Consider the following 15,391-nt stretch of genomic DNA (forward strand, 5'->3'; position numbering starts at 1 on the left):
CACTCATTTACATTTATCTATAGCTGCACGGACACTACAACAGTAGTGTTAAGTAGTCTTGATAGAGATTGTTTGGCTTGGCTAAAGCCAAACATATTTACTATCTGGACTTCGCAGAAGAAGGTTACTGATCCATCAACCTGATGGTCTATAACATATTTTTAGCCCCGAAATTTGTGAAATTTAAAAATTCATAAACTGGAAATCTTTGTCAAAAAAAAAAAAAAAGACTTTTTCAAAAAGTCTTTTTCAAAAGTGAAATAGCATCTAAGATATCTTAATTCAGCTTCAAAAACAATTCAACAACATGGCGTCTGCACATGCTACTTACGTTTTCTTCCTTAATCTTAAAAAGGAATGGTCGTTAGAAAGCACTAATGGAAAATTGCCAGAATAGCAGAAAAATCAACATGGTCAAGCAGGATGGCATATATTTCCTGGGGTTGGATAATTAGAAGTAAATCCAGATTGTTAAAGAAAAGGGGGTGTTTTATTGAAACAAGACCACACTGCCAGGTCAGCCTGGCTACAAAGCAAGGCGATACCTGATCTACCATCGTGTCTTTAGTGACTTCGCAGTTGTTATGTCTCTTCAGTTAGGAGACCAGAGAGAGGAAAACAAACCTACCATCTGTCATCCCTTCCCTGCGGTGAGGCAAGGCTGGCTGTGGGTCCACTCGCCCGCCCTTGTGTTTTTTAGTGGGCCGAGGCCTCTGACTTTGACTCAGGGCTGCACTGGTGTTACTGTCAGTAGAAAATGGGCTGGTTGGTCGAGGTCTTTGAGAGGAGGTAAAGGCTTTGCCTGAAAAGTAAACAAAGGGAATGAGATATAGAGAACGTCATTATAAGGCACTGATTCTGTCTTGTATTTCTGCTCTAAGACTAACTTCTAAAGCTGCCTGGAGATGTCACTTGAAGATATAAAATACTGGTCCATCTCCATAGGAAAAATGTGCTCTCTTGCATTTTTTGGTCCAGTTTTTATAACCAATATACTACCCACTGAAAAATGCAAATGAATATGAAACAAGTCCACCACCAATCAATATTCCTTGATTATATTTTTATTTAACCTTGGTGATCTTAGCGACATTTTCATAGATATATGCAAATTTGGGCAGCTTTTACTCCTTAAAGTTAAGAAAGCTTTTTCTGAAGTGAATTATGTACTGTCTTGTTTAATCAAATTTCACCCTTGGAATCTTACGAACTTTCTTTGAGCACAGAAAAATGTCCTGTAGCAATTACGTTTTAAATTTTACATGAAAGGTCTGCTCAGACACATATATTAAATTGACCTTACCACCCATACACATACACAATGAATTCTACTTCTTTTAGCAGAAACTCAATAACATTAGTGTATAGTATAGGATAAATAGCAGTTTAAAATCACCTTGTAAAATCACCAAAGTGCAATAGGTGTTTTCTGATGAATAGTACTCTATCTGAGCAGACTCTGAATTCTTACTGAAAAATGAAATGTGCTATGTCCTTTTCTTGTAGCTTAGTGTAATATGTTGGGAAAAATATTCTGGCAAAAGGTTAACTAATACATTTTCAGCATCTTATGGGTTTAATTATGGCATGAGAAGGTTTATGTACATATATTTATTTTCTTGTGCATGTATTAATTTCATTCAAAATTACTGTATGTAGTTACATTTTAAGTCAATGTGACATGATACTGCTTAATGCTTTATTAGCTATTAGCATACATGCAAGAAACGTACTTATACTTTCTAATTTATTAGTTTACTTGCACTTTCTTACTGCTCTGCTTATAACTATGTCACACAAAGCACTCAGGCAACATAAAGTTTCTCACTTGGGCCTTATAAAGCAAGAAAACTTGAATAACTGTTATAGTACAACATATTTTAGTTCAGATGCTATATGAAAAATAAACCTCTGCAATGCCTGGAGAATCTTCCTTACTTTGTAGATACCTAGTGCACACTCAGATAGTATAATGTTATATGGTGGTATAATTCAAAGAAAGTTCCCAAGACTCATTTTTATAACCTGAGAGTTTAGTGAAGGGTCAAAGTCATTTATCTTTACCTTACTATTTGAATACTATTAAGATTTCAAAAATGCATGTAGCATTTCATTATTTTGCTTTGTAAGGTAGCTCAGTTTAATTCTTATACCAGAGTTTTCTGCTATGTGCATTTAAGACATACACACAGTCATGTATTAATAATAGGATCATGCCAAAGCTATTTTGTTCAGTAAAACAAATGATTACAAAATTACTGATCTATTAATACAGTGAATCACATATTTATTTTTGATTTAATGATAAAAAACCTGGAAAACTACATAATTGGTCTTTTATATTATTATTACTTATTATTTTCAGAAATCCAAATTAAATTGTGCTACAGAACAATACACAAGTAATCATCATTTTATTCAACTGGCAAATGCAGTGGGTGTATTTTTAGTTAGCATCCTTTAAAACAAATAATAAATTATTGGATTAAAATCTTAACAGCCAAACAACTACTAAGACCATCAGCCATTTGAACTGTTAGACTGACAGCCTCAGACCCATTCTCCCCATGCTGAGAAAGCCTTCCCAGAAACTGCATTTGCAGAAAGAAATGGGGCAAAGGAAAGTAATGGAGATAAAAGCCGAATAATGTTAATCACTGGGTACATTATTGATTGTGTGAGAATTTTGCAAAGTGTGAGTTATTGAAAATTTAATGGCAATCTTAGCGGCAGCTTGGCTGTAATAGAAGAAGGAAGCAGATTCCAGTTAATCAGTAGAGCTTTGAAGGGAAAGGGGAATAAAGGATGGAAGGCTGTGAAAAGAAAAGTGAAAGTGAAAGTTGTGTCCTACTCTTTGTGACTCCATGGGTTATAGAGTTCATGGAATTCTCCAGGCCAGAATACTGGAGTGGGTAGCCTTTCCCCTCTCTAGGGAATCTTCCCAACCCAGGGATGGAATCCAGGTTTCCCACATGGCGGGAGGATTCTTTCCCAGCTGAGCCACAAGGAAAGCCCAAGAATACTGGAGTGGGTAGCCTAGGTCTTCTCCAGCGGATCTTCCCGACCCAGGAATCGAACCAGGGTCTCCTGCATTGCAGGCGGATTCTTTACCAACTGAGCTAGCAGGGAAGCCCTGGAAGGTGATGAGTAGGAGCTTATTCTTGGCTCTGCAGAGGGAGCATCTAAGAGAGTTCTGGAAATAACTGAGCATTCAGACTTGGTCCATGCAGATTAGAGAGAGCCCTGCACTCAGACGCACTGAGGAGAGAGGACAGATCAATAGCTCAGTGTGCAGGGGAAAGATTCTCTCATGCAAAGCGTGTTAACTCAGAGTCTACCAACCTGTTCTTGTAAGGCTGGTTCCATCCAGCCTAAAACCAGCTTTATCTGCTGCTGCCGCCAGAGCTTGTGCAAAACTGCCGCTGGCACAGATGGAGCCATCTGAGGAACTACCTACGCTAGATCTATGACTAGAAAAGCTACGGTCCTCATCAGATGCAGAGCCCCATCCATTTACCATTGAACCTAAAAACAAATGTAGTGTCTAGTGAGTTGTACATACTGGACAGCTCATCGGCTTGTACACACTACACTAATGAGCAAAGAGGACTCCTCCACTCCTCACTCTTCCTTCATCCAGATTTCTTCAGCCATGCGCAAGCATCATCCATGTTTTACACATTTCTTGTACAGAAGAATTAAGTTCACTTAAAATCTGTATCTGTTTGCAACCCCTGAATAAGACGTTTCCTATGACTCCATTCTGATGTTTCTCAAATTGTTACATAATTATTTTCTAAAAGAGAATTGCTATGCATATTCTAAGGCCTAGAATTCAAAGAATAACACTTTTATTGAAATCAAGTATAGCATATTTAAAGTCAACTTATCAAGAACTCAGTTGAACAGTGTGAATATATTTTGAATTTAGTGTAGGCTAGTGATAATTTTAGTGAAATGTACACTTGCTTACTGCAGAAGGGCTAAAATTATTTTAAGATTTTCAAATAAAAATTTGATTACTCAGGAAATAATAAAAACTAGTAATAAAAATGCACAAATAATATCAGAACAAATAGAATATAACAAAATATTTCTTTTTGTAAAATTCTATTATTTTCAAAGCTCAGTTTGATTTCCTTGTTTTCCAATTATTTGAAGAACCCTAGTGTTCTCTTTAATACTAATCTTTATTTTAGAAAATTAAACATTACAAAGAAAACCACTGACATTAATATGGATTTTTCTACAAAGCGCAAAATGGCAACAGAGGGAAAGAATCACAGCTTTATGTGTAAAGAGCTGCAAAACAAGATGCTACTGAGAAATACTTATTCTTAATTTTAGCAAGTCATTTACAGTTGTATCCTTTTTTTTAGACCAAAGCACAAGGAGATCATATTCAATTACTTAATACAATTAATATTATAATATTTCAGTTGATGTACAATTAATATATGACACAATAAAGATACCAAGTGTTGCATATTCCAAATTTTTAAAAAGAGTCTAAGACTATGGCACTAATTAGTTAATATTAACTAATTTAACATTAGTTAATATTTCTAAATAAATATATATCCAAATATATATTCACATAAAATAGACTAAGACTATGGCATTTAAGTGCCATAGATTTTCCCCCCTTTCCTCTAATAGTTAAGAGACAACAGTAAAATGTTGCCATGATAAAGTCTTTGTACCTTTAGCTGAGGTGCCAGGATGCAATAACATGGGTTCATGCACTTTCATGACACAGAAAGCAGAAACCAGAGGGGTTAGAAAGATCAGAGAAGTTAAAAGGGTGTTAAGTGTAGCAGAGAAAGATAGAGTTTTGATTTTATTTGCCAAAAGCACGGAGATGCACTTTTTCCTTTCCAAACAAATTCCCCAGACACAGGCCACCGCAAGGAAGCCAAGATAACACCAGCAACAGAGCCTCCTCTGAGAGAACCATTTCTGAGTTAATAATCACAAGTCAAGGACCAACAGCCTAAATTGAAAGAGAAATGATGCAATCAACTTTGCAGTGTAATGCTAGAGTAGATAAGAAAAAATCAAAGTGATTCAACCAGTGATCACAAAAGAACATGAAACCCTAGAACTGAGGATATTTTTAAAACATGGGAAAACTCAGTCCTGGCCCGTCCTATGTCCTATTTTCAGTATTTCTAAATGTCTGCTGAATATCTGCAAATAAATCTGTGCCAACTCACTGAAACTCACTCTCCAAACAACCGTCACCTTTCTTTTATCTCCAGTTTCATTCCTGATTTCCTTCTGGTCCCTTCTACCTTCCTCATTGTTGTATGCAATATTTTTTTCTGAAACATTTATCACATAATTCAGTTTGTTCATTCAAAGCCTTGCTTAGTTTGTCAATACACTTAAACACCAACTGAGGTGTTTGAGATCCTTCGATACCCAGCGCAGCCCACCTTTCTGGTCCTATCCCTCTAAGAGCCCGTGCCTCGTTACCTCTCCAACTTCCTCTCATTCCTTTGACACATCTCTAGATTGCTACTAACTCTAGTGCCCACTGCCAGGCTTTAAAGTCCAAATCATCTCTTTCATCACCCTGATTCCACTTCATCTTCAACTCTGTCTAAGAGAGACTCAATCTCTTTACCCACTGTGTTCTTTAAATAGTGTGCATACACTAGCATATCTCTGAAATGGAGCAGACCCTTTGGTCCTTGCCCCCCATGTCTTCTGCCTGCCTTTTGTCTGTGGAAAAACTTTAGCCATAGGATACATTTAATCAGAGAAATGAGAAAATGCAAAAACAAAGGAAAACAGACAAAGGCGATCAAATAATAATAGTTTAGTCATTCAGCATATTCAAGGACCTTTAGTTCCTCTCAAGGGCTATAGATAATATCCTGAGTCATATCCTGTGAGCTGTCTTGTAGATTCTGAACCCCCAGAATCTATAACCCCCACAGGGTGAAGAAGTTCATTACATGTACGAGGGTGTACGAGGACACAAGCTGCCACAATTCTAAGAACTGGCCTCAAGAAATGGGAGCAAACCGACCCTGGAATGGAAAAGTAACTGTTCTTAAAACAATCAAGATGCTGCTGGTCAGATCACGAATGGCCAATTTCAAGATGATTGTCAGAGCTGACTGAAACACATGCTGTTTCTGCATGTTGCTCCCTCCCGCAGCCTATAAAAGGTCTTGCCCATTGATTATCAGTGGTGGGGAGTTGGCCTTTGGGCAGGTGCCCACCTTCCTCTCCCCCAACCCTGCCATGCCAGTATCCAAACAAAGCAAGCCTTCCTTCCACCAACCCGCCTTTTTATTGGCTTCTTGTGTGGCAAGCCGGACCCCACTTTTGATTATATCTCTACAATATATATATTTTGATTATATCTCTACAACACCTGGGCTTCCCAGGTGGTGCAATGGCAAAGAATTTGCCTGCCAAAGTAGGAGATGCAAGAGAATCAGTTCGATCCCTGGGTCAGGAAGATCCCCTGGAGTAGGAAATGGCAACGCACTCCAGTATTCTTGCCTGGAAAATACCTTAGACAGAGGAAATGGGGTCACAAAGAGTCGGACATGACTGAGCAACTGAACACACACCACAAACTAGAATTTGTTGTATATATGTTTTCTCTTCCAGACAATGGAATTCTGGAGATCAGGAACTACTTGTTATGCATTTTAATACCTCATGTACAAATACATTGAACAGTAAAAATTCAATAAACATTTGCATACTGAATTAAATGTATTCAATAGTTTCATTATTCAGTATAAATTCATACATGATTTTATTCCTTGTGTAATTTCCTAGCCTTGGCCTTATTTTAGTTACAGCAAGAACATACAGTAACTACTAGAAAATTTATTAAATAAGGAGTATAAGGTCAGTCAACTCTTGTTGCTTACTTGGACAATGAGGAAAAAGTGATGTAATTAGTCCTTCATATGAAGATTTCCACATACAAATTTGATTTACCCATGATGGACAGTAGGAAACCTCATCACCCCAAACTAAAAAGGTGCAAGTGCCCCCAGCTTGGTATAGTTGAGTTTGCCTTCAAGATGGAGGACAAGAAGCAAACAAAGAAACAGAAGGAAAAAATTTTCCATCCCTCTTTGTTCTTCTGTTTTTATCTTTGACATCCCATCCTCTCTATTTGAGATGTGTAATATATATGATACATACATATATACGTATATACCCATGATATATGGAATGGGTACATTGTTGCAAATATTTTTAAAGAAAATCAGCAATATGTTACAAATAAAAAAGTATATAACATATATTAAATTCTCTCCATATTGTAAAATTGCTAAAATTTAATGATTATTAATTTCACCTGTCACTACCATTCTTTCTTTAGATTTAAACAGCAAAGATTATCTGAGGATTTATGTAAACTGTTACAAAAAAAAAAGAGGACAATGATTATAAGAAAAGAAAAACAGTGATTCATCAATTAGAAAGTAAGCCATTTTTACTAATGAAAGTCCATGCATTGCTACAAAGACCCCGGGCAGACAAAAAAGAAAAGAGAGAGAAAAGTAAGCCATTTTTTGTTACACTTGGTTTTCTTTCCTAAGTGTAAATATAACCAAGAAAATTGAAACCAACACTAGGTGAAACAGCTAAGGGAGAGATTCTTCACAAATTACAAGTGATCCATAGCAATTTGACATGTTATAGCCCCAAACATAATCAATACATATTTAAACATCTAATGAAAAATGAATCTGTGTCACGTAGCCAGATTTATTTGTGTTCGCATCTTCCATCTTTCCAAATTTCTCAGGTTTCAAAATTGCTGAAAGGCAAAAAAAAAAAAAAAAAACACCTCTCAAATTTATTCAAGCTGTTAAAAAAGAACTGCCGATAGGACATTAAGGTGTTGTTCAAATGTTACTAAGCAGTAAAATGCCATGATAGAGTGGCATCTTGCTGGGTCTCCATTACATCTTCAGCACTAAAATTAATTTATGATAAGTCATCAATTCATTTACATGTCATTTTATGCTAAATCCTTCCTTGCTGATAGATGCTTATCTTTAGACCCATTAAGCTAGAGTAAAGTGTATGCTTTCTAATATGACCCTGCTAATTGTTGCATTACCATTTTTATGAGATACAAAAACTGGCCGTCCCCCATTTTTTTGGGCAATATTTAATCCAGGAATTCTTCCTATTCAGTACAATCTATCTATCTGTTAAACACAATCTTCAGTTCTGAGTGTCTTTGAACACATCAATCCAAATATTGACCTCTGCCTAGATGTAGAAAAACATGTCTAATATTTAGAAGCTCTTTCACTCAAATGTATTGAATAATGCAATAATTCACCTACATTCCTCAGAGAAAGGAATGTGTAATATAGACAGAAAGCAATATAAGAAATTAAAAAAATCTCTTCCTTGGGACCTATGACATCTGCTCATTTGATCGACTCAGATAAAAGCGGAATATATGATATTCCTCTTTTATCTGTTAACTTTTGAAGTCTGTATTTAATTTCTTTTTAAATACATCAGAGCTGTGGAGAATGTCTAAGAAAGTTATTTAATGATTTTTAGCATTACCTCTGAAATTTCCCTATTGTGAAAATACGTCCCTTAAGTTTTCGCAACAAAAGCAAAGAATCAGGTCATGCTTTTAAGCAGCCAGTTCTTTAAAGCTGTGTGGTTGAGTAAGGTGGTGGGGCTGCCAGGTTTATTGTTTTCCAAATAATCTGCTTTGAGACTTGCAGCAAAAATCTCCAGTGACATAAAATACAGTAACTATAGAGCCCTGATTTCCTTTCGACCATGTTATTTATGTGGGGTCCAGCAGTTAAGGAAAGTTTTATTCAATTCACGTCATAGTACTCATTCTCACTCTTATTTCTGTGATCACTGAAGCAGTTAGAATCTTGGCTTCACATTCAGGACATTTTTCTCCTGCCCTCTCTTTTATTGTCTTCTTTTTCTTTATTCCTGTGGTAGAGTCATTAAATACAGGGAACACTCACCCTTGACTCCCACCATGGAAGTAAAAAAAAAATATGTATTAAAGGCTTCTCCTGTCCTGTTACCCCAAAGCGGTGGGTTTGGCATTTAGACAGAAATAGTACAAGCATATTCCTGAAGACTGAAACCATCCTGTATCTTTACTTTCTAGGCAAAAAAAGAGTGTGATGTGCTGTAATCAAAACATTTTTCTACTTTACTAAAACCAAGTAGGTTTAAACTGAGTGTATAAGTTAAAAGAAAAGAATAAAAATGGGATTTCCTACAAAAAGTGGTGATAGAGTTGAATTTTGTTAGTATGAGTCAGTATAACTGAATATAGAATTAAATGTGAGAAAAAAAATAATAAAAGTTACATCTAAAAATGATAATTTTTTATCTTAAGTTTATAGGGGGTAAAAATTGTTTCCAGAGATAAACTAATATGCTGTATTTGCATAAATATATATTTATTCATATATGTATACATGCACAGAAAGGGAGAGAGGAAACCAGGAAATCACTTTCCTCTTAAATATGCCAAATCCAAAGATTAGGAAAAAAGTTGAGCATTTTCATAGGAGAGATCATGATAATTTGTCTTTAGAGTAAAGCTGATTGATTTTGAATATTTTTCTGCCATTTATCAGGTGGGTGAGCTTAAAAAAGTCTTTAAACCCCTCTGTGCCTCAATTTCCTTATCTATAAAATGAGAATAAATAAAGAATTGTAACAATTAAATGAGTTAATATATGTTAAAACCTTGGAACAGGGATCAGTGAACTTTTCCTATAAGGTGTGTGTGCATGCTGTGTCGCTTCAGTCATGTCTGACTCTGCACAACCTTATGGACTGTAGCCGGCCAGGCTCCTTTGTCCATGGGATTCTCCAGGCAAGAATACTGAGTGGATTGCCATGCCTTCCTCCAGGGCATCTTCCTGACCCAGGGATCGAACCCATGTCTTTTACATCTCCTGCATTGGCAGGCAGGTTCTTTACCACTAGCACCACCTGGGAAGTGTTTCTATAAGGTGCTCAAGTCAAGTATTAGGCTCTCAGTCATGTCCTAGATACTAAATATTTCAGGCTTTGCTGTCTTCCTCATATGTTTTTTTTTTCTTGTTTACTTAAAACCCTTAAACAACATAAGAAAGTTTCTTAGCTCACAAAGCCACTCATAACAAAAACAGCCAACTGTTTAGAAGCGTGCTTTGCATATACTAAGGGCTGTACATGTGCAAGTTGCTATTATTACTATTATTATCAAACCTAAATTTCTAGCCAAGCAGTTGGAAGGAATAGTTTTTCAATAAATATTTGCTGTGGAAATAAATAAACAACAGATTTTCAAATATATTTTCCATTCCTGAGTATTATGAACAGAAGGATAACATTCCCCTAAAATTCATGTTGAAGCTTTAACCCATAATGTTATGGTATTTTGAGGTAGAGACTTCAGGAGATGCTTAAGTCTAGATGAGGTCCTGAGGGTGAGGTCATTATGGTGTGACAGGGACCTTAGCAAGCTCTCCTGCCATGTGAGGACATAGTGAGAAGATGGCTTCCTGTAGGAAGAGGGCTTGCGCCAGAAACCCAATCTGCCTGATTCTTGATCTTGGACTTCCCAGCTTTCCAATATTTGCTGTTTAAGTCATCTAGTCTATGATATTTTGTTAAAACAAACCAACCAGACTAAGACACCAAAATTATGAGCTATAGAATTACTGATATTTTCCTCTCTTCTTGACTTTTTCCATTCATGAACCATTATTTCAAACTCTTTAAAGTCCCTCATAAATTAGTTGTTAAGAAAATATCTGAAAATAGCATACTTATTTCTTTACAAACATAGGCTTTGTGCCTGGCTAACCACTGATGCTCCTTCATGTGGCAGCTGTTGGAATATAATGTATTTCAGAAGCAAAATTCTAAATAATTTTACATAGAGGCTAATTACTAGCCCATCTCTCTGCTATCACTGGACTTTCATTTCTGTTGGCTTTAACATTTAAAGATTGGAACATAACTGTTAGTTCTAGTTCATAAAAAATGGTCATTATGTTTATGAAAATGAAAATAAAGAATTCAGATGAAAGAAATGATTTACTCACACTACACAGAAACTTAGAACTCAATGTGGCTGACGGTAAAATCAAAATCCTCTCTGTGGGCACTTACCATCTTAAAAACATAAAAACCCAATGGAAATAGTTCCTGTTTTATTGCCCACCTCATTTAGCACCATTAAGCTAGCCTTGAGTGTCTGAAGAAAACATAAACACGTTAGAGCAATAGTCATTAGCATGCTGATTTCTATAGCATTTGGTCCGTACATACATTCATCTCAGGACCATCCCCAAGTACAAATATATGTGTGCACACACTCTCTGCTATACTCACAATCCTAGTTATGCTCATATACACACTCCTATGTAGACACACACACACACTTTACACACATTCACAAACCCTATCTAGATTTTCAGACACACACACACTCTTCTGTACACACACATCATTTTTTTAATTTACTTTTATTTTTAACATATTTACTTAAGTTACACTTTCATGTTAGAGTAGATTAAATCTTTGATCATAGCTTCCCCACAAAGTTATTGTAAAACCAAAAAAAAAAAAGAAAGAAAGAGTTTCTACTTGTCTTCTTTGGTGTAGAGTTCAACTTCTTTTACTAAGGAGAAACATTATTCATAGGATAAATTTATCATGAATACATATTTAAAAACACTGAGGGTTTTATATGTGGCAGTAATTAAACAGTGACTTCAAGTAGCAAAATAAAAGTTTCTCTAAGCAATAAAAGCTTCATTTGAAATGAACGTTATACTAGCTTCAAGGAGAAATTCAGATTGTTTTTAACCACAGTCACATTGGATAGCACAACATATTAGTAAGTGAGCATGTAAAAGTTCAAAATGACATTCTCCTGATTTATAGATATATTTATCCACTTTGACATTATAATATTTAATAAAAGAACTACATAGGCTATGGCTGACTCTTATTGCAGTTTTTCTACTGCATTCTTAACTGAGAAGAGTTCAGTATCATTAGTGAGATATGCAAAAATATGCAGAATTTTACCCTGAAGGAGATTATGCTAGAAATTCAGGCAAAGGGGCTTAGCATAATATTGCACTAATAAGTTAGCTCTCTGCATTCAACAATTTAAACTTTTGCTCTGCCACCTTCAGTTGGATCTGGATTTCAAATCACAGGAGTTCTTAAATCTTAATTAGCTCGGCAAGCAGACAGCCCCCGGGTAAAAAAGAAAACCTGAAAGGTGGAGGCTTGTGCATTACATTGTGTAATTCAGGAAGGCATGCAGGGGAAACATGTAGGTACTCAAGCTTCTTCATCACTGTCATAAAGTAGTTCCCGCCAGTTTTTCTGAACTGTAACATGCAGTGCAAATTAAGCTGTTGGAGTAAAAATAAATTAAATGGAACTGTGGTAAAAGGTCTCCTAGAATGAAGGGTGTCATGAAGGTAAATACAGAAATGGGTAGGTTTACTGAAGAACCCAATGATAAACAGAAGCAAACATTTGTAGCAGGTACGTCTTTATAGCCAGGTAAAAGGCACCTTGTGTGTGTATCAAAGAATGGATATTTACTTGACTGAAAGGACCGAACTTTTACTTTTCTCTACAGTCACTGTGAAAACACTAGGATTTAAGGTTTTTTTAATACAATTTGATAAATTTACATCCTTGGAAATAGGATGCAATCCTGGGATCATCCTAGGGGAATACCAATTGCAGCCTTACACTTGGTAAAGGAGGCCAGGGGAAGGCAAAAGGGTAAACTGTAGAAATAACTGTATTTCTTGGGAGAGCAGCAATTACTGGATCAACAATATGAAATGCATAAATTTATAGTTTATCTTGCTTTCCATCTCCCCACTCTAAAAAATAATACCTTGTGCAACCTTAAAGAGGCTTATTCTGAAGACTTGCTTATTTTCATCAGTGAATGATTTTACAGAGAGAAATACTAAGAAGCGTTTTAAGATTGTATTCTCTTCACACGTTGCTCCTGATATACAAAATATATCATTTCTAAAAGTCAAGGTTTTTATGTAATAGACTTGGTTCCCCAGTAGAATGAACTTTTCATGAAAGCCCTGTATATAATTGAGTTTTCTTTCATGTCTTAAAGCTTTTTAAAATTCATGAATTTTCTTATCATTTTGCAGCAAAGCAAAAGTATTTCCAAATCCTTTTTGAATTCTGTGTTTAATATTAACATATTAAAAATGTCACCAAAATAGATGGAGTGGAATAAATCTTACATAAGAAAGTATTTGATTTTCGAGGCATTTTTCATGTGACAAATGGGTCAGTTATTCCTATGCAATCAGTTCCGTTACCTGTCACAGAGCTCTCTAGATTGTCCGTACTGGATCCAGGTGTCTGCTCTAGCGCTCGCAGGGGTCTGGGGATTTCTAAAGCTTCCTCTTCATCATCAGCATCATCGTCTGGAACATCTGTTTCTAAATCGGAAATCAAGGCTCCAGACATGTAACCTAATGGTGGAACTGGGGGCTGCGGAGGTTGATTATTGCTTTGAACATGCCTGGGATTCAAACGGGAAGAACAAAAAAGAAGAATGGATTAGCATTCCACAAAATTGTAATTAGAATTAAACAGCATGCGATGGTAACTCATTTTGTCTTCTCACTTTCCTTTAACTAATTTTGGAACTTACTGTGCTGTTTCTACATTTCAGCAGAGACAATGGGCTGTGCATATATGACTTGCCAAAACTATAACAAACAATACAGATCAGCACATTCTTCTCTGGGTATTTATGGGATGATACACAGAGAAAAAGCACAGTCCCAGCATTTTTTGTTCAAATAAATCACACAAAGGAGAACAGGAATATTCATCACAAATATCTATTTAAATCTGAGTTTTTTTGTTTTGTTTTGGTCCAAAAAGAACATAATTATGTTCCCGGTTTCCTGTAGAAGTTCTACTAAGCCTGTGTAACCCATGTCACCTGCTGACCCTTATGAAGAAAAGACATCACAGGAAAACCTAATGCGAACACCCTTTCCCTCCAACCCGCCCATTCCCTGCTCTACCAGGCTTTCTTCTGCATGATCGTCCAGGAATCAAGCTGGCAGTTGTCTCCACTTCAATCCAGTGTAGGGGAGGCATGGCTACTTTGTATCCTGGCTACTTATTTTTGCATCTGTTTTACCCTGTGGCTGTAGTTAAGTCGCCTCAGTGGGAACCGACTCTTCGCACCCCCATGGACGGTAGCCGGCCAGGCTCCTCTCTCCATGGGATTCTCCAGGCAAGAATACTAGAGTGGGTTGTCATGCCCTCCCCCAGGGGATCTTCCCAACCCAGGGATTGAACCCACATCTTTTATGTCTCCTGCATTGGCAGGCAGGTTCTTTACCACTAGTGCCACCTGGGAAGCCCCATCAAAGTCTTAAATACCTCAAAGGCAGAAGGCACCTTAGCACTGCGCATTTAAAACATCAGGTGTGCCAAACGAACCAGCTGCAACGAGTGGGTAACTCTAATCCTAACCTTGTGAAGTAGACAGAATTTGTATTACCATCTTTCCCTCAGAATTTAGAAAAGTGAAGTTCAAATTTAAGTGACTTAAGTTTCAATGGACATGGCTAACAAAATGCACAGCTGGACCCTAAAGTCCAGTTGGCTTGTTTTGTGACTACTTAGGAATTTTTTTCTAAGCCATAAAATGCTGAAGGAAAGCAGGCCTGTTATTTGTTACTGTCATTAAAGAGGGAATATGGCATATGTTTAGACAACTTTTTTTTTTTTTTGGCTTTGATACAAATTGCTTAAAAGACCACCAGTGGCAAGTCCCTGCTGTCCCAGCAGTTTGGACTCAGCATTTTCACTGCTGAGGGTCCGACTTCAATCCCTGGTCAGGGAGTTAAGATCCCGCAAGCCATGGGGCGTGGCAAAAAAAAAAAAAAAAAGCATTCAAGACCACTGTAATTAAGGATATGCAATATTTATAAGTGTGTTATATACTTCATGGGTCAATATGAACAGAATCCTTGGAGGGGAAGCCCAGAATTGCTGTTTGGAAATATTCCTCCCGTGATGTCCCCGTGCAGCCCAGATGGAGGCACCGCCATTTCAGTAGGGTAAGCTTCTATGTGAGCACATGGAACCTTCTATTCATGAGATCCTTGTATCCCCGATGTGGGGAGCCAGTGTGATGTTCGGCGGCATGGTTAGACTGAACGGAAGCACACTCAGAGAGAGAGGCAGAGTCAGCTCTGTGGGTACCTGGGACAGGTGGAGGTGAACTGTTCACTCCTTCAGCACGTGCCTATGGAGCACTCACTAAGAGTGGAAAGACATCTTAGACAGCTGAGGAGTGAACCACTCAGGTGAAAACCCA

General features: G+C 36.9%; 1 protein-coding gene across 16 annotated transcripts in view; it reads right to left on the reverse strand.

The window, feature by feature from the left end:
• Positions 1–15,391, reverse strand: part of ROBO2 (roundabout guidance receptor 2) — a 1,429,762-nt gene that overhangs the window by 13,852 nt on the left and 1,400,519 nt on the right. For 8 of the 16 annotated variants that reach the window (XM_070455070.1, XM_070455067.1, XM_070455068.1 and 5 more), the window contains 3 exons: positions 13,365–13,570; positions 3,343–3,525; positions 629–802 (listed from right to left, as the gene is read on the reverse strand). In XM_070455070.1, coding sequence (XP_070311171.1) covers positions 629–802; positions 3,343–3,525; positions 13,365–13,570 — 563 coding nt within the window. The remainder of the gene's footprint in view (positions 1–628; positions 803–3,342; positions 3,526–13,364; positions 13,571–15,391) is intronic. The other 8 variants (XM_070455073.1, XM_070455072.1, XM_070455079.1 and 5 more) reach the window with 1 other exon arrangement.

Source organism: Odocoileus virginianus, chromosome 25 (assembly GCF_023699985.2).
Source record: "Odocoileus virginianus isolate 20LAN1187 ecotype Illinois chromosome 25, Ovbor_1.2, whole genome shotgun sequence".
Lineage (NCBI taxonomy): Eukaryota > Metazoa > Chordata > Mammalia > Artiodactyla > Cervidae > Odocoileus > Odocoileus virginianus.